Here is a 19,421-nt window from a genome sequence, read left to right as displayed (position 1 = left end):
CCAATCAAACAACACCCATATCGGATGAATGTGGAAAAAAGTAAACTTGTTGATCAGGAGATCAAATACATGTTGGAAAATGATATTATTAGACATTCTACTTCAAATTGGAGTTCACCCTGTGTTATTGTACCTAAACCTGATGGAACTGTTAGATTTTGCACAGATTACAGGAAAGTGAATGCTGTAACAAAGTCAGAAGCTTACCCTATTCCTAGGGTGGATGATTGCATAGATAGAGTGGGAAAGGCAAAATTTCTTACAAAGATTGACCTATTAAAAGGGTATTGGTGTGTTCCATTAACAGATAGAGGAAGGGAGATTTCAGCCTTTGTATTCATACAATCCAGAAGGGGTTACAATGTTTTGCCATTTGGAATGAAAAATGCTCCGGCAACATTTCAAAGAATGATTAATTCAGTGATTCATGGGTTAAAACATACAGATGCCTACATTGACGACTTAGTGACTGGGAATGATACTTGGGAAGATCACATATCTGCGTTAGAAAGGTTGTTTGAAAGACTTTCCAAGGCTAACCTTACAGTTAACTTGGCTAAAAGTGAATTTGGCCATGCCACTGTGACGTATCTTGGTTATGTTGTAGGTCAAGGCAAGCAAGCTTCTGTTCAGGCAAAAGTTCAAGCAATATCTGAGTTCCCTATTCCCACAGGTACGAGGACTGTTAGAAGATTTTTGGGAATGGTTGGATATTATCGAAAATTTTGTAAAAATTTTGCTGATATTGCTCTTCCCCTAACTAATCTTCTGAAGAAGGGAGTAAAGTTTGTTTGGACAGATTCTTGTCAAGAAGCATTTGAGAAGCTGAAAGCCATTTTATGCTACCATCCTGTGCTCAAAACACCTGACTTTGAAAAGCCATTTTCATTAGCAGTAGATGCCAGTGATGAAGCTGCAGGAGCTGTGTTGTTGCAGAAGGGTGACCTTGATGATATTGACCATCCTGTAGCTTACTTTTCAAAGAAATTTAATGAGCATCAAAAGAATTATTCCACCATAGAGAAAGAATTACTGTTGCTTGTTTTAGCCTTGCAACATTTCAGTGTATATGTTTGCGCCGCTCAGAAACCATTGACTGTGTATACAGATCATAACCCATTGGTGTTTCTGAGCCGAGTCAAAAACAAGAACAGAAGGCTGTTAAACTGGAGTTTAATTTTGCAAGAGTTTGATCTCATGATAACTCACATTAAAGGCAAAGATAATGTGATTGCTGATTATCTTTCCCGATGTTAAATGGGAAACATGTATCTGTACTAATCTGATAGTCTGTAGTTGTGTAGCATGATAATTATTAACATTACTAACTGTATACGCGGTTAAATTTTTCTTGGGAAATTTTTTTTTAGGTGGGAGGTGTTACGGACTCAGTGGAAGTCCTTTTAAGATAGAGAGTGTGTGTGTGGGGGGCGTGCTTAACGTCAATTGAAGATAAAGGACGTAATGACGTTGTTGAAGAAGTTAGAAGAAGGAGAAAGAGAGAGAGAAGGGAGAGAGACACCAGCCTGCTAGTTTTCTCTATCGATGGATGAGAAACAATAACTGTGTCTGCCACTGAAATCCATTTATGGAAGTTGGAAGTAATCTGGTGGAGTTCACTTTGTTGCTGACCTGTAGAAGGAAACAGGTATTTGTGTGTGTGGACGACCATGATTCGGATGCTTTTCGGGGTGAGGAAGTCACTACCGAGTAAACACTGAAGTGTCGCTGGGGTTCCATCGTGGAACATTTGGATTTCGTATTTACTCTCTCTATGTTTCTCTATGTCTACGTCTTATCTTCAGACAACGGTGGTTGTTGAAGAAGCCCTTGCTCATGTTTCACCTTATGGCTTGCGGAACTGAACTTTAAGAACCATTCCTGAACTGGGAGTTTTGGACTTTGCCACACACACACACGACGAGTTTAGTTTTGGGGTTAACGTTCGAGGTTTAACATTTTTGAATTCTAACATACTAACATTTTTACTTTTATTTTACGTATTATCATAAGTAGTGATTAATAAAATAGTTTTTAACACTGAATCATGCTCAGTGTGTTTCTTTTGTTGCTGGTTCGTGACACCTTCTACATAGGGTGTTGTTGCAGTCCTTGTCACAGAGCTCTGCGCTGAAGTGAATGCATGGCATGAATTTGAGGTACTTCCCTGCTAGCTCTGAACTAAGGGCTCGAGGAAAAATTAGGGTTGGTGCATTCAGAAATACATGCTGAATTTTTGATTGTGTGAAAAATGATAACTAATGAATAATCTTCCTGGCCCTGAAAAATTCTTTCTGTGGGAATGAGAGACAGCATTGAGCTTAAAAAGGCAAATGTGTGTTATTAATCCCAACTGCATCATCTGTTTGTTATTTTGCTATTGGTACAAGATCTAAATCTGAATTGTATTTTCTTGTTCCTGATTTTGATTCTATGAAGATTCTTCAATCTGATCGATTGAAGAATCTTGCTCTTAGCCTTTTTCTTGCTGTTCACAGCCACTGAGGTAGATCTGACACCGGAGCAAATGTAAGCTCTGAAAGGAATGAAAACTTTGTGGCAACTGTTGGAAGACAATTGACCCACTGAATTCCTCCAGTAGTTATTTTTTGCACCACGTTACAGCATCTGCAGTCTCTCTTGTGTCAGAACATTGCTTGGTAGCCTAGACATTTCTCAGGGAATCCTTATAATGATATTCTGAGTACTATCAAAGTACTTTGTTATCCCTGTGCATCCCTGGGATGCATCCCTGTCAGCCTGCTTAAAATTGAAGAATGGTTCTAATTACTCATGTTACCTAAAGCACAGGAAAATGTGATGATCTTTGGGAATGTACAAACTGGATTTGCTATACAAAATAAGTACAAGGGCAGACTCACTGATATATGAAACAAGCACAAGTGTTCTAGAACATGAGTAAACTTGCCTGATGGGCCCCTTCATGCATTTTAATTAATGTACTTGTCTTTCTTGCTAGGCTTTAGCACCAAAGCAGTCTAATAAAGATGAGAATCAGTCAAACAATGAAAAAATGGATGCCAGTGAAGAAAAGAAAGTGACTGAAGCACAAGCAAAGCAACAAGCCATTTTTGAGAAAGACTTGGTATGTTAATGACCAAAGATGAGAAAGTTTTAAAATGCCTTTCAGAATGGCTGGGTTCAACTGGTCAGGCAACTAAAATACCTGGATTATCCAGTTTGATCCCTGGTTTAACATAAAGTGTTGATTCATGCTGTTGAATATGTTGTATCGGAAGAAATGCATTAATTGTACCCGCTTTAGGTAGACACCAATCTGAAATACTAAGAGTGTGCTATGTAATTCCAACTCAGCAATCTGAATGCATGCATAGATTCTATCCAAATTATTAGCACGGGTGTGCCCTCCACCTGTGGCATGTGGTAATTGAAATTGTAGAGATCCCCAGTACAAAAGATGACATTTAACAGCATGTTTAGAGTTGTGAATTTTTGATCTGGTGTATATTCTATTCATATCCACTGCTGGGTACTGGTCTTATCATTTAAGTCAAAAATGTCAATGGTTTCATTACAGGGCAATGATTACTTTAAACAAGGCAAGTATTTAGAAGCAATTGAATGCTACACCAGAGGGATGACAGCAGATGGCACCAATGCACTTTTACCAGCTAATCGGGCCATGGCTTTTCTCAAGCTTGAAAAGTAAGTTTTGTTTTAGAGATGCAAAATATATTTTAATTTAGTAAAAATAAGTATCAAATTAAATTTATCATGATAAATGTCCATAATTTAATATTCCCTTAGTACTCTGTAATCAAATGAAATTGGTAGTAATAGTAAATTAAATATTTTAATTTAAAAGTATTTCGAAATCGATATGAGTTTTAAGTATAACTATTGAAGTAGCAACCATTCAGGCAAAGGTTTCCTAAGTTTGATACTTTTGTAATCTAATCAAATTTACAAGGTTTATTCTTGGGATGATTTATGACAAATGCACACACATCAGTGTATGTCTGAGATTATTTTGTTTTCTTTAGGTTGCAATTGGATTGAGGAAAGTTGTAGAAACAAATGTGTTAAGTTAAATGGGCACTGACATACACTTTGGAATCCTTGGCCAAACAAGACTGACTTCAGTCAAAAAAACATGCAGCTTTTTAGTTGTGTATTGCGGTGAACTATAGTTTGCAGATTAACGTCCTATTTTTAGGTATCATTGGTACTAAATTTTATTTGGGATGCTCATTTGGTTCAAATCTATTGTAATTAATATTCAGCTTCTTAAAACCTGGCAATAGGTGGAGAGATTATTAATTCATAAATAGATAAAAATTGAAATAAAATATTTGAATTACTCATGAAATACTAAGGCAGCACTAATGAAAATGTGTTCTTTCAGAACCAATTGTTAATGACACTTTTGAGCCAGTTAATAAAATTTTAGGTTTGCAGAGGCAGAAGCTGACTGTAGCCAAGCAATCTTGTTGGATAATACTTATTCGAAAGCATTTGCACGAAGAGGAACTGCCCGTTTGTGCCTTGGGAAGTTAAAGGAAGCAAAAGAAGGTGAGATTGGTTTAGAGCTTGCACAACAGATTTTTTTTTTAAAGAAGTTGTTCTTGGATCTTTTATTTTGAACAGAAATCAAAAGGGATTACTGTTGTATTTTATATTGAAGGCTAATGAGCGGAGTGTGTTGGATCCTCTGAACTTATAACAGGAGACCCATGCGTCACGGGTGTGTTGTGTTCCTAGACAACAGACTGTATCACAGTTTTCTGTAGCATGAAGCCATGTCATCTGGGCATGCATCAAGGGATGGTGTTTATTTATTTTTTTCACATAAATTTTGTAAGAGCAAATTTTAACTCTATATCCCAGATTTTTTTGGTAGTGATTTGTGAATTCTATAAGGGCAAATTTTTATTACCCGAACGTCCGTAACATGGAGGTCGCCTGTCCCAGTTAATTATCATTGAGTTCTTGCGTGTGAATGTCATCAACTTTTAGTCAATTTGGGTTCAAGCTTGGATTTTATTCAGCAAAGCTACCCAGGTGTGCACATGTGAAAAGTGACAAATCACTCGCATGATTTGACAATTAATACTTATAACTTCTGTTCAGATTTGCTGGATCAGTTGCTGACGTTTACTGGACCAACAGTCGAATGACATTTTCCAGTTTTAGGGGTAGCTCAGTGCCCTGGCCTATCCACGCTTTGTCACCATTACCGGTTTTGTCAGTTGCTTTGACCATTTGGCCCATTTATCTTGGTGATTGTTAAGATGCTGCTATTTATCAAAAGTAGTGCAATCCCGTTTGCCTCTTGAGACATAATGGCAGATGTTCAGTTTATAACACAAGTTTGGTGTTAGTGTGCGTGAGAGAGAATAGGTTACAGAGAAGTAAGGGAAGAGATTGCTCTGAGAGCCAGCATAGATTTGATGGGCCAAATGGCCACCTATAATATAACAAAATATGCAAATAATTGCTTTATACTCTTAATAATTTCTTCACTAACCTAAACATTGAAGGACTATTTAACCTTTTATTTTGTATATTTTCAAGATGTGGGTGTTGCTGGCAAGACCAGCATTTATTGCCCAGTCCTAAGTGCCCCTGAGAAGGCGGTGATGAACTCATGAACATTTAGGGTGGTTGACGGGTGCCAATCAAGAGGACTCCTTTGTTCTGGGAGATGTTGAGATTTAAGAGTGTTGCTTCTGGACAAATCCAGGTCAGTGGAATGTACTCCTGATTGGTACCTTGTCAGTCGTGGAAAGTCCTTGGTGTTGGGAGATGAGTCACTCACTGCAGGATACCCAGCCTCTGACCTGCTCTTGTAGCCACAGTATTTATGTGGCTGATCCAGTTAAATTTCTGATCTTTGGTGATACCCAGGATATTGATGGCAGGTGTCTCAACAATGTTAATGCTGTTGAATGTCAAGGGTAGGTGTTTATCCTCTCGGTGATGGTCATTGCCTTGGGACTTCTGTGGCACAAATGCTTCATTTGAGATTGATAACATAGACAGTTTTTAATTGCATTTTAATTATTTTGTCAGATTTTGAAATGGTCCTGAGGCTGGAACCAGGAAACAAGCAAGCTTTAACTGAACTTGGAAAAATAAATAAGGTAAACATGAAGATATTGTATTACTTGTGTTAAGTGAACTTAGAATTAAATCATGTAATAATTGTATTTTGGAAACAACCAGCTGAAATTGTGCAAAGAGCAAAGAATAATGGGGAATTTAAAGCTATTTGACTTGCAGATTATAGTAGAGCTTGTGTTTTTGGGAGAAAAAGTATATATTCCTGCCTATGTTCTCAGTATATTGAAAAGTAGTTCCCTGGGAGTCCCTTCAATGGGACCACCAGCGGCAATATGTTCAAGTTATGTTTAGAAGTTTACCAGTTGCCTGGATTAGAGGGCAAGTGCTATAAGGAGAGGTTGGATAAATCTGGGTTGTTTTCTCTGGAGTGACAGAGCTTGAGGGGAGACCTGATAGAAGTTTATAACATTATGAGAGGCATAGACAGAGTAGACAGCTGATATCTTTTTCCCAGGGTCAAAGTGTCTAATACTAGAAGGCATGCATTTAAGGCGAGAGGGGGTAAGTTCAAAGAAGATGTGCGGGGCAAGTCTTTTTACACAGAGTGGTGGGTGCCTGGAATGCACTACCGGGGAGGTAGTGGAGGCAAATACGATAGCGGTGTTTAAGAGGCTCTTAGATAGGCACATGAGTGTGCAGAGAATGGAGGGATATGGACATTGTGTGGGCAGAAGGGATTAGTTTAGTTCGGCATTAAGTTACTAGTTTAATTAGTTTGGCGCAACATCGTGGGCTGAAGGGCCTGTTCCTGTGCTGTACTGTTTTATGCTCTATGCTATCAGTATAGGTGAAGATATAATGTTAATAAGGGTGTTATGAAAACTCTGAATAGATTTGAGTGAGAAATTGTCAACAATTGATAACTAGAGGATACAGCCAGAGGTGAAGTGAGGAATATTTTCTTTTACGCAATGGTTGCTGTGATTTGGAACACTCTGTCATAAAGAGCAATGGAAGCAGATTCAGTAGTAACATTTAAAAGGCAATGGATAGTTGAAGGTACAAATTTTCTCAGAGCTTTTGAGAAAGACCAAAGGGCGGGGATTAATTGGATAGTTCTTTTGGAGCTGCTATGTAAATGACTGCCTTATGTAAGAAGGACATTAGCATTGGATGGTGAAGAAAAACTGCTGAGCTACCTTTATCATAGCACCTGTGGCTTTTGGAGGAATGGGATTGTTTTGCGAGCTGGCATGGAACTCGATGGGCTGAATGGTTGTCTGCTCTGTTGAAAAGAAATATTATCATTTTTTCTATGATTTTAGAAGATACTTAATTGGTAGGAAATGGGAGAAAAATTAGTAGTAAGTAAGTGACAGCTTTCAAGCTCTGAGGGCTGACACTGCATCAAGCTTTTTGGAAATAGTTTAAAAGCGCACAGTCAACCTAGTTTCTTTAGAGTTCATTGTCGACAGTTGTTGTAAATTGATATTGTAATGGTAAGAATAGTTTTGTATTTAAGTTTGTTTTGCAGAATTGTTTATACGTGCACAAAGTTGAGGTGGGAGACAGAATTATATATTAGAAAAAATTTAGAATTCTGGCATCATCTAATGATGATGACTCTGGGCCAGCAAACTAGATGGTTGGGCAGGTTTTGAAATACAATTTAATAAATTCGATAAATCATAGGCCTGCAGCAAAAAATGTCAGATGGTTAGGTGTTTACATCCAATTTATAAAATGAATTTCAATTTTTTTTTCAAGGAATTGGCTTTGCAAGGGGACACACTTCAGAAATCTTCAGGAGAGAAAGGGGCTGCTCCAAGGCTAGTCAAAGCAATTGATAAGCCACCTCATCTAAGATCTAGAGTAAGTTTTGAATTATCTAAGGTGATTGTAGTTTATATATGTAGAAATTGAGAATAACTGGACCAACTAGGGTGTATCAGTATAATCCCATGTTGAATTATCTTCAATGCTTTTCTGGTTTTGTAAATGAGGAATATGAAGGATCCACACTTCCAGAATATCAATTTAAAGTTACTGAACATTTTGTTAATAATTATTATTAGATGACTTTTTGAAAAATGTTAGGCAGTACTGTATTCTGAAAGTTTCCTTCCTTGCCTATACAACAGAAAAGCTCTGTTGAAATATAATAGCAAGTAAAGGCAATAAAGCAGGGTAATGCTTAATGTCTACTTTTGATAATTTTTGTCTTGTCAGCAACCTTTCTTGGATTATTTCTAAAATAATAATTTGAGGAAAGAAAATTGAAAAATGTCTTTCACTGTAAAATTGTGTTATTAGGTGAATAGTACTTCTGATCTCTGTTGCGATAATGTAATGCAGTCCAGATGAAGGGTCTCAACCCGAAATGTCGACTGTCCATTTCCCTGCACAGGTGCTGCCTGACCCACTGAGTTCCTCCAGCATTTCTTTTACAGTAATGCAAATTTCTTTTAAGTTGTCATAGTTGTTTGACAGTGTTAATTTTATTTTGTGCAATCAATTCTTATATTACACTTCTCATTCCAACATTTGCTATCATTTTTCATAAAAATATACAGAATCAAGATCATAACATATTTCTAAGTTTCTTTCTATTTTTACTTAATAGGAAATCTTTTTGATATTGTTAGACACAAATCTACACATTGCACAGTTATAACAAGGTTACTCACAGCAATGCTTTAAACTAGGTGTGCCTGACTCCTTTTCAAACCCATTACAGTTTTGTATTTTGGATTCCAATTTCTATTAGGTTTCATGAAAATAGTAGCCATTTAATGTTTTAACTTCTGAATGGCATTATCAAAAATAAAAAAATGCCAAATTTTCAACCAGTAGGCATTAGTCTCTCAGTATTTTGGGTGGCTTGCTGCCATTCTGGTTTTGTGACTGGTGAGGCTGGTGTGAGAATCACAGACTGTTCTGTGGATGGGACAGGGGGTGCCTGACAGGACAGTCAGGTGGGTAGTTTGCAAAATGATCCACTCCTTTGCTGCTTACATCCTTTGCACACCTGATGCCTGGGCTCGAGGCTCTCATTACTATCCAGAACTCTCCTTCTCCACTTTGTGCTCGCGGGCCCTGAGATTCCCTGGAGTCAATGGGGATGTTGCACAGTCTGCTTGTTAACTGCCTCCCATGATAGAGTATGTGTTTGGGAAGTCTAGTGTAAAGAAAGGGCATCCCATGGCCAGAGTGGTGTAGACAACTAGGATCAGAATCCTGGGAATGTTGGCCAGGGAAAGGATGTGGATGTTGGTTCACATCCTTCCAGTGAATCTGGAAGATTTTGGAGTGATGGCATTGATGGTGCTTTTCCATTGCCTTGAGATGCATGCCACAGGTAGTCCAGGTCTCAGGAGCACATAAGACTGCAGGGATCAGTGCTACTTTGGAGACTGATTTTATACCAGCTTTGAGTTGTTGACCAAAGGCAATGCTGGATCATTGAGGGTGGTGGTGAATTTCTAGAATACACAACAGCCCATTAATAAATATTTGTCACATTACTTAAAAATTTGATGTCTGTGACTTTTTCCCCAGAATAAGAAACCAGTTTTCAACAATGTTAGACAGAAATTGCTTTCAATGATTTTACTCTTTAAAAACTTCTTCCCGCGACCTGAACTAAACAAGGACCAGGAAATCAATATGTCAAATATATTGAATTCTGGTCTGCTTCGCTCTGTGCATTTACACCCACAGAGATGAACCAGCATCAGTTATTTTCATGTTTTAAGTTCAGCAGTGGGAAGTGTCATGAACCAGCAACAAAAGAAACACACTGAGCATGATTCAGTGTTAAAAACTATTTTATTAATCACTACTTATGATAATATGTAAAATAAAAGTAAAAATGTTAGTATGTTAGAATTCAAGAATGTTAAACCTCGAACGTTAACCCCAAAACTAAACTCGTCGTGTGTGTGTGTGACAAAGTCCAAAACTCCCAGTTCCTGAATGGTTCTTAAAGTTCAGTTCCGCAAGCCATAAGGTGAAACATGAGCAAGGGCTTCTTCAACAACCACCGTTGTCTGAAGATAAGATGTAGATGTAGAAAAACATAGAGAGAGTACATACGAAATCCAAATGTTCCACGATGGAACCCAAAAGACACTTCAGTGTTTACTCGGTAGTGACTTCCTCACCCCGAAAAGCATCCGAACCGTGGTCGTCCACATACAAATACCTGTTTCCTTCTACAGGTCAGCAACAAAGTGAACTCCACCGGATTACTTCCAACTTCCATACATGGATTTCAGTGGCAAACACAGTTATTGTTTCTCATCCATCGATAGAGAAAACAAGCAGGCTGGTGTCTCTCTCCCTTCTCTCTCTCTCTTTCTTCTTCTTCTGACTTCAACAACGTCATTACGTCCTTTATCTTCTATTGACGTAAGCACGCCCCACACACACATACACACACACTCTCTATCTTAAAGGGACTTTCACTGAGTCCGTAACACCTCCCACCTAAAAAAAAAATTTTCCCAAGAAAATTTTAACCGCGCATAGTTAGTAATGTTAATAATTATCATGCTACACAACTACAGACTATCAGATTAGTACAGATACATGTTTCCCATTTAACATCGGGAAAGACAATCAGCAATCACATTATCTTTGCCTTTAATGTGAGTTATCATGAGATCAAACTCTTGCAAAATTAAACTCCAGTTTAACAGCCTTCTGTTCTTGTTTTTGACTCGGCTCAGAAACACCAATGGGTTATGATCTGTATACACAGTCAATGGTTTCTGAGCGGTGCAAACATATACACTGAAATGTTGCAAGGCTAAAACAAGCGACAGTAATTCTTTCTCTATGGTGGAATAATTCTTTTGATGCTCATTAAATTTCTTTGAAAAGTAAGCTACAGGATGGTCAATATCATCAAGGTCACCCTTCTGCAACAACACAGCTCCTGCAGCTTCATCACTGGCATCTACTGCTAATGAAAATGGCTTTTCAAAGTCAGGTGTTCTGAGCACAGGATGGTAGCATAAAATGGCTTTCAGCTTCTCAAATGCTTCTTGACAAGAATCTGTCCAAACAAACTTTACTCCCTTCTTCTGAAGATTAGTTAGGGGAAGAGCAATATCAGCAAAATTTTTACAAAATTTTCGATAATATCCAACCATTCCCAAAAATCTTCTAACAGTCCTCGTACCTGTGGGAATAGGGAACTCAGATATTGCTTGAACTTTTGCCTGAACAGGAGCTTGCTTGCCTTGACCTACAACATAACCAAGATACGTCACAGTGGCATGGCCAAATTCACTTTTAGCCAAGTTAACTGTAAGGTTAGCCTTGGAAAGTCTTTCAAACAACCTTTCTAACGCAGAGATGTGATCTTCCCAAGTATCATTCCCAGTCACTAAGTCGTCAATGTAGGCATCTGTATGTTTTAACCCATGAATCACTGAATTAATCATTCTTTGAAATGTTGCCGGAGCATTTTTCATTCCAAATGGCAAAACATTGTATTCATACAATCCAGAAGGGGTTACAAAGGCTGAAATCTCCCTTCCTCTATCTGTTAATGGAACACACCAGTATCCTTTTAATAGGTCAATCTTTGTAAGAAATTTTGCCTTTCCCACTCTGTCTATGCAATCATCCACCCTAGGAATAGGGTAAGCATCTGACTTTGTTACAGCATTCACTTTCCTGTAATCTGTGCAAAATCTAACAGTTCCATCAGGTTTAGGTACAATAACACAGGGCGAACTCCAATTTGAAGTAGAATGTCTAATAATATCATTTTCCAACATGTATTTGATTTCCTGATCAACAAGTTTACTTTTTTCCACATTCATTCGATATGGGTGTTGTTTGATTGGTTTTGCATCCCCAACATCAACATCATGGGTAATTATCGATGTTCTGTTTGGAACATCTGGGAACAGATTTTTAAATTTTAAAATTAATTCTCTCATCTGTTGTTTTTGTGAAACTTGTAAATGGTCCAACTTCGTTTCAAGGTTCTCCAGGATATTTTGGTTTTTCAGTTTCGATGGAACAATATTTGGTCTAAATTGGCCTTCCTCAACATCAACATCAGGCATTCTAGAAACAACCTTTTCACCATCCACCAAAGCCACAACTGAATCCCTCTCATAATAAGGTTTTAGCATGTTTACATGACAGAGTTGTGTTTTCTTGCGTCTATCTGGTGTTTTGATTATATATGTTAGATCAGTCACTCGAGATTCAATAACATAGGGTCCAGAAAAACGAGCTTGCAAGGGATTATTTTGGCTAGGGAAAAATACCAATACCTTTTGCCCCACTGCGAATGTCCTAGGCCGAGCACGTCTATCAAAATATGTCTTCATTCTTATCTGGCTTGTTTTCAGATTCTCTCTCGCTAGCTGGCAGACTCTCTCCAACCGAGTTTTAAATTTTTGGACATAGTCCAACAGACTCAAGTGAACTTCCTCATTAACCCATTGCTCTCTTAACAAATCCAAAGGTCCTCTCACCCTATGTCCAAACACAAGCTCAAACGGACTAAATCCGATTGACTCCTGGATCGATTCTCTAACGGCAAACAAAAGTAAATGGATACCTTCGTCCCAATCCTTTGTGTTTTCAAAGCAATAAGTCTTCAGCATATTTTTGAGAGTAGAATGAAATCTCTCCAGAGCTCCTTGAGATTCTGGGTGATATGCAGGTGATACAATCTGCTTTGCTCCCAGCTCATAGACTATTTGTTGAAAAATTTTTGACATAAAATTACTACCTTGATCAGATTGGATTTCTTTTGGCAAACCAAACAAGGTAAAAAATTTTACAAGAGCCTTTGACACCGTCTTGGCCTTAATATTTCTAAGGGGTATTGCCTCTGGAAATCTAGAAGTGGCACACATGATGGTTAACAAATACTGATTTCCAGTCTTAGACTTTGGTAATGGGCCAACACAGTCCACAATCACCTTCGAAAAGGGTTCACCAAAAGCAGGAATTGGTTTCAAAGGAGCCACAGGGGGTTTTTGATTTGGTTTACCTACCATCTGACATGTGTGGCAGGTTCGACAAAACATCACCACATCTTTTCTCAAACCAGGCCAATAGAATTGTTTCAAGATCTTCCCTACAGTTTTATTCACACCAAAATGACCACCCAAAGGCATACTGTGGGCCAGGTTTAAAATCTCATCCCTATAAACTTTTGGAACAACAACCTGATGAATAACTTCCCGTTCCTCAGTAACAGGAACATGAGGAGGTCTCCATTTCCTCATTAACACTCCATTTTTGACATAGTATCCAGTTGGCACCTTTTCAATCTCCTCACATGAGAGTGCTTTTTCTTTCAATTCTGTCAACTCAGGGTCCTTTGTCTGTTCCACCATAAAATCCTTCCTCGACAAAGACAAATCTTTAAATTCAAGCTCACTGTAAGGATGTTGATCCTCCAGTGAAGACAGAAAAGTCTCAGATAAGGCATCAAAATTTTCTTCCTGTTTAGGACTGTCACAAGGAACTACATCAGACTGCACCGGACTGTCTGTCTTGGCTAATTCTTTAGCTCTAGCTCGAGTCACCGCACATGATGGGTAAACATCTGAATCATCCTCAGACTCATCAATCCTTGGTTTGGTTGTTAACCGTACCACAGGATCACTTTCTCCATTTGCAAGGTCATTTCCCAATAACAAAGAAACTCCTTCCACTGGCAAACTAGGTCTTATCCCTATCTCGACTGGTCCTTCTACGAACTTTGACTTTAAAATCACCCTGTGAAAAGGGACAGACATGGTCTCACCTGTAACGCCTCGTACTAGATTTACTTCACCAGTGTCACTTTCTTCATCAAAATTTAAAACACTGTCCAGCAAGAGAGATTGACTAGCCCCAGTATCTCTAAGAATTTTCACTGGCACCTGGGGTGACTCATCATTCAGTGAAACAAAACCCTCTGATACATACGAACGGAATTCCTTTCTCACCTCCTCCAACTTTTCCGCTTTTCCCTCTTGCAAGGACTGATCTTTAACAGCATCTCCTAAACCTTTTTGATTTTTAATTGCCTGAAAGCAAGCATTGGGCCCAGCTTCCTTCTTTTTCTTCAAAAGGGCACAATTAGATATCACGTGGCCAGGTTTCCTACAGTAATAACAAGTACGCTCAACAGGTTTCTCCAGCCCTGGCTTCTTTTCATCTTTTCCTTTTTGATTACCTCCCAATTTAATCTCCGGTTTACCTGGATTGTCTTTGTAACTCTTTTGAAAGGTTTTAGGTTGTCCCCATTTGGATTTATGGGTTAAAGCATAATCATCTGCCAACCTAGCAGTTTCTTGTAAAGTTTCCACTGCCTTTTCATTTAAATATGTTGTTAATTCAGCTGGAACACATCTTTTAAAGTCTTCCACCAGTATCAATTCTGTCAATTTATCGTAATCCCCATCTACATTTTTAGCCAGGCACCATCGTTCAAAACATATTCTCTTTCCATTGGCAAATTCCATATAAGTCTGATCTGCAGATTTCCTCAAGTCTCTGAATTTTTGTCTATAAGCCTCAGGGACCAATTCATAGGCCTTCAAAATAGCTTGTTTTACCTTGGTATAATCAGCTGCATCCTCAACAGACAAAGCAGAATAAGCTTTTTGAGCTTTACCTTTAATCACACTCTGTACCATAAGAGCCCATCCTTTCCTTGGCCAGTTTGAACTCACAGCAACCTTTTCAAAATGTTGGAAATACTGATCAACCTGATCTTCTTCAAACGGAGGGACTAATCGAACCTCCCTGCTGGCTGAAAAACCATCATCAGAATCAGATTCCGAACTCCTACGCTTCATTTGTAACTCATGCTGCCTCTGTTTCTCCTTCTCCTCACTATCCAGCTCCATCCTCTTCAATTCCATCTGCTTCATTGCTAGATCAGCCTCTATCTTCATCTGAGTTAGCTTTTGTTCAGTCTCTAATTTCTTTTGTTCGGCCTCTAATCTCTTTTCCTCGCGTTCAGCTTCTATCTTTAACTGGGTTTGCTCGCGTTCAGCTTCTATCTTTAACTGGGTTTGCTCTCGTTCAGCTTCTATCTTTAACTGGGTTTGTTCTCGTTCAGCCTCTATCTTTGCCAGCTGCACCTGTGCCTCAGAAATTGCTATTTCACTGCCAGGAAACTGTTTTAACACTTCCTTCTCAAACACCTTCTTTTCCACATAATGGCCAGCTATCAGTCTCTGAATATCTGCCTTTCTCATAGACTGCTTTACTTCTGTAAGGTTTAGCCTTGTAGCAATCTTTATCAGATCATCCTTTTTCGCCATCTCCAATCCCTTTTGGGTTGGTGACTCCAAAAATGCCTTAATATCCATCGCTGCTGGTTTCCACACACACAAGCCAATTAAAAAGAATTTATCAGACCTCCCTCAAAATCTTTGGATTGAATCCCGAACAAATCTCGTCAATCTGGGGTACAATCCCAGACGACACTCATTAACCTTGGGAACTATCCCGGACGAGCCCCCAATTTTGTCATGAACCAGCAACAAAAGAAACACACTGAGCATGATTCAGTGTTAAAAACTATTTTATTAATCACTACTTATGATAATACGTAAAATAAAAGTAAAAATGTTAGTATGTTAGAATTCAAGAATGTTAAACCTCGAACGTTAACCCCAAAACTAAACTCGTCGTGTGTGTGTGTGACAAAGTCCAAAACTCCCAGTTCCTGAATGGTTCTTAAAGTTCAGTTCCGCAAGCCATAAGGTGAAACATGAGCAAGGGCTTCTTCAACAACCACCGTTGTCTGAAGATAAGATGTAGATGTAGAAAAACATAGAGAGAGTACATACGAAATCCAAATGTTCCACGATGGAACCCAAAAGACACTTCAGTGTTTACTCGGTAGTGACTTCCTCACCCCGAAAAGCATCCGAACCGTGGTCGTCCACATACAAATACCTGTTTCCTTCTACAGGTCAGCAACAAAGTGAACTCCACCGGATTACTTCCAACTTCCATACATGGATTTCAGTGGCAAACACAGTTATTGTTTCTCATCCATCGATAGAGAAAACAAGCAGGCTGGTGTCTCTCTCCCTTCTCTCTCTCTCTTTCTTCTTCTTCTGACTTCAACAACGTCATTACGTCCTTTATCTTCTATTGACGTAAGCACGCCCCACACACACATACACACACACTCTCTATCTTAAAGGGACTTTCACTGAGTCCGTAACAGAAGAAAGACTCACCTATCAGTCTACATTGCTTTTGAAGGTAGCTTCTTGAAAGTGAAAGGTGATGTGCTAACTCAGAACTGTTAGATTACAGGAGTGCCTCAAAGGTTTAAACACAAAAAAAAGGAAACTAGTTAAGAGTTGATTTAAATTTTTCACCCACAAAGGGCTATGCCTTGGGCAGCATGAATGATGGTTCATTTAATTTTTTTTTAAAAAGGCATCAGTATTTGATTAAGGCACTGCAAAAATGAGTTAACACCAACAAAAATGAGAGATGAAAGTGTTTGTGATTGAACATAGACTGAAATGTAAATTAAATGATTGCTTTATTTCTGTCTTTTAATGTTCATTTTTGCCATAATAAACTGATCACATCGGGTAGGCAGCCCAAACTATCTGCGATGCTGCAGTGACTGCATTACTTTCTGACATTTGTAGGTTGCTTACAAATCAGCATGAAGGTTTACATTTGGAATTTGCTATCAGTAATTTTTAAACATAAAATAGGCTTTGCTTCATAGCACTATTATTCCAATTCAATGTGGGGAAAATATGCCTACTATCAGAAGATTCTTTAAATTGGCCTTCAAGTTATACCTTTACCTTGGCAGCTTTTTGTTTAAGGCCTTGAACTAAAGGCTTCACTGCAAATAGAGAAAATTTCATGCATAAATTAACATGTGTTACAATGCAAAGTAGTAATTTAATTAGTTTCCAGCAAGCTTTTATTTCTGATTTTAAAAAAATTCTTCCTTCCCCCACCACACCCAATCCCACCTTGCTGCTTTCAGCCAATTTTGTGTCTAATTTGAAAATACTTGAATACCAGTCCTGATGAAGGGTCTCGGCCCGAAACGTCGGACTGTTTATTTCCCTCCATAGATGCAGCCTGACCTGCTGAGTTCCTCCAGCACTTTTTGTGTATGGCTCCAGATTCCAGCATCTGCAGAATTTCTTGTGTCTCTGAAAATACTTGAATTTCTGATTATTCCAAGGTCCGCCCTTGCTATCAGTTGCACGAGAACGATATGTAAAAATGGTCTTTATTGTTCTTTTAATAGGCTGATTTCATGCTAGGGATCCAAACAGCAAACTTGCATACAGTGTTGTTTCTGCTTCTCAGGACCCACTAATGGTGCATTTTTGAGAAAATGTTTGAATATTAGACTTCTAATTTTTTTTCAACTACACACTTATGTTTCAGTAATTTCATTTCAGTTCAGTTCAGTAACCTAAACCTTTTTTCACTACTCAGCAGATGATGACTTGAACAATTTTTCCTTGGATGTTTTCCATGAAAGTATTTGTCTAATTCGAATACACTACTACATCCCTTTTTCCTTGGATGTTTTCCATGAAAGTATTTGTCTAATTCGAATACACTACTACATCCCTAAAAGATGCCTGATGACTGCTTTTCCCCTCCAATTTTCAAATTCAATCTCTCCCTCCAGCTATCATTTCCAAAGATCAGTCTCTCACATTTCACTTTTTCCTGTCAGCCATTCAGGAGCTCAGCAGCTCATTCTCTCCACCTCTGCTGAGTTCATGGTCATTTTAACTGCTCTGATGCTCCTCCTGACACTGCATCTTTCCCTATTGAACTCCAGGCCACCGACGAGCATTGCCGATTTAGTACAATATTGGAAGTTCCCACTTGTAAGACTGAATTCAGTACAGAGCAAGTTATTTGCTCTCCTATGACACCTATAAAGTGCAGCTGGGAATACCTACTGGATTGTCAGTGAATGACATCCAGGGATTTCTCCGGTATGTACCCAGGACCAGTAGAGCTGCAGCAGCAGAGTTTGGCATAGTATAAATCAGTGTATTAGTGGATATTGTATCGGCCTCTCTGTGTTGTGAGGTCAAAGGTTTTTACAGAGCTTCTCCGTCACTGAAGTAATTGGAATCACACAGTTCTTTTGTCAAAATAGTGCCTTTCACCTTGCTATGTGGCTGCTTTCAGTATAAAAGGCATAAAACATTGATCTTTATGTTAGCAGATAAAATGGAGTCCATGAAATCAAATTGCATTTCCCTCTCGTAAGAGTGCAACCTACTTCCTGTATTTAAATTACCTTAAATTAGAACCACTTTGCACCCAACTTACTGAAATCAAAACCTCAAGGTCCTTTTTAATATTTGTTATAAAATATCCATTTCACTAACCTCCAAGTGTAGTTAATGGGGGAAGAAAGGCCAACTAACAGCATTTCTCATTACTGCTGGTAAATGCAGTTTAATATAGATGTCATTGCAAATGTGCACATGATTCTAGATCCTGTTTTCTTGTTCTAATCTGCAGTTATAATACTGCTGTGATAACATTTTGGTAATAGTAGGAAAGAGTTAAGAAATTAATTTTTCTTTCTAGCTGTACTGTGCGCAATTGTCGAAATTCGGCTGACATTTATAAAGGGCAAGCTGTGATAGTTGACTTGAACCCTGCACATCTGAAGCCTATTGCTGCTGAGGGATGGCAAGCCCTAATACAGGGACACATCCCCTCCAAAACATCTGAAAAATACATAACCAACATCTGATAATAGCACTTTTATGCTTGGCTATGCTAGTTGGTGATTCAATCCAACCCATGGCTTGCGCTCACCCATAACTCCTGTCCTGTTCCTGTAGCTGTGTTTTTTGCATCCCTTTGGGTCCAGTTGTCCTGGAGGCTTGGCTGACAAAACTGACGTCTGGCTGAAGTGGGACGGGCAACGATTTAACCTTGGGTGGTGGATCCCTGAGGCTTGCCGGCATTCTGCCTTGATGGCCTTCTGATCAGAGATGTTTAAAAACTGTTCAAATAGATCTAATGGAGACACAAGAGACTCAGTCCAGATGAAGGGTCTCGACCCGAAACGTTGACTGTCCATTTCTCTTCATAGATGCTGCCTGACCCACAGAGTTCCTACAGCACCTTTGTGTGTTGCTTCAAATAGATTTAAAAATTTTTTAAAGCAATAAACTTAAACCCTTGGTGTTTTATGAATTTCTACTATTTATGTAAAATAAGACAAGCAAGCTAACTGTCTGCACTTCGTACCCTTAAAAAATTGCCCCTATTCATGGGGTCACAATAAATATGCCAGCCCATTGCAGCAGCAGAGCAGGGGGTCAGACGTTGTGACAGCTGGTCTCCAGCTCATTTCTGACATC

At 38.7% G+C, this 19,421-nt stretch overlaps 1 protein-coding gene across 1 annotated transcript in view; it reads left to right on the top strand.

Annotated features, from left to right (window-relative positions):
• Positions 1-19,421, top strand: part of rpap3 (RNA polymerase II associated protein 3) — a 46,049-nt gene that overhangs the window by 14,543 nt on the left and 12,085 nt on the right. The window contains exons 7-11 of the mRNA XM_052030454.1: positions 2,981-3,106; positions 3,560-3,687; positions 4,433-4,554; positions 6,055-6,125; positions 7,813-7,917. Coding sequence (XP_051886414.1) covers positions 2,981-3,106; positions 3,560-3,687; positions 4,433-4,554; positions 6,055-6,125; positions 7,813-7,917 — 552 coding nt within the window. The remainder of the gene's footprint in view (positions 1-2,980; positions 3,107-3,559; positions 3,688-4,432; positions 4,555-6,054; positions 6,126-7,812; positions 7,918-19,421) is intronic.

This window comes from Pristis pectinata, chromosome 15 (genome assembly GCF_009764475.1).
Source record: "Pristis pectinata isolate sPriPec2 chromosome 15, sPriPec2.1.pri, whole genome shotgun sequence".
Taxonomy (NCBI): domain Eukaryota; kingdom Metazoa; phylum Chordata; class Chondrichthyes; order Rhinopristiformes; family Pristidae; genus Pristis; species Pristis pectinata.
This window is presented reverse-complemented; position numbering and strand designations above follow the sequence as displayed.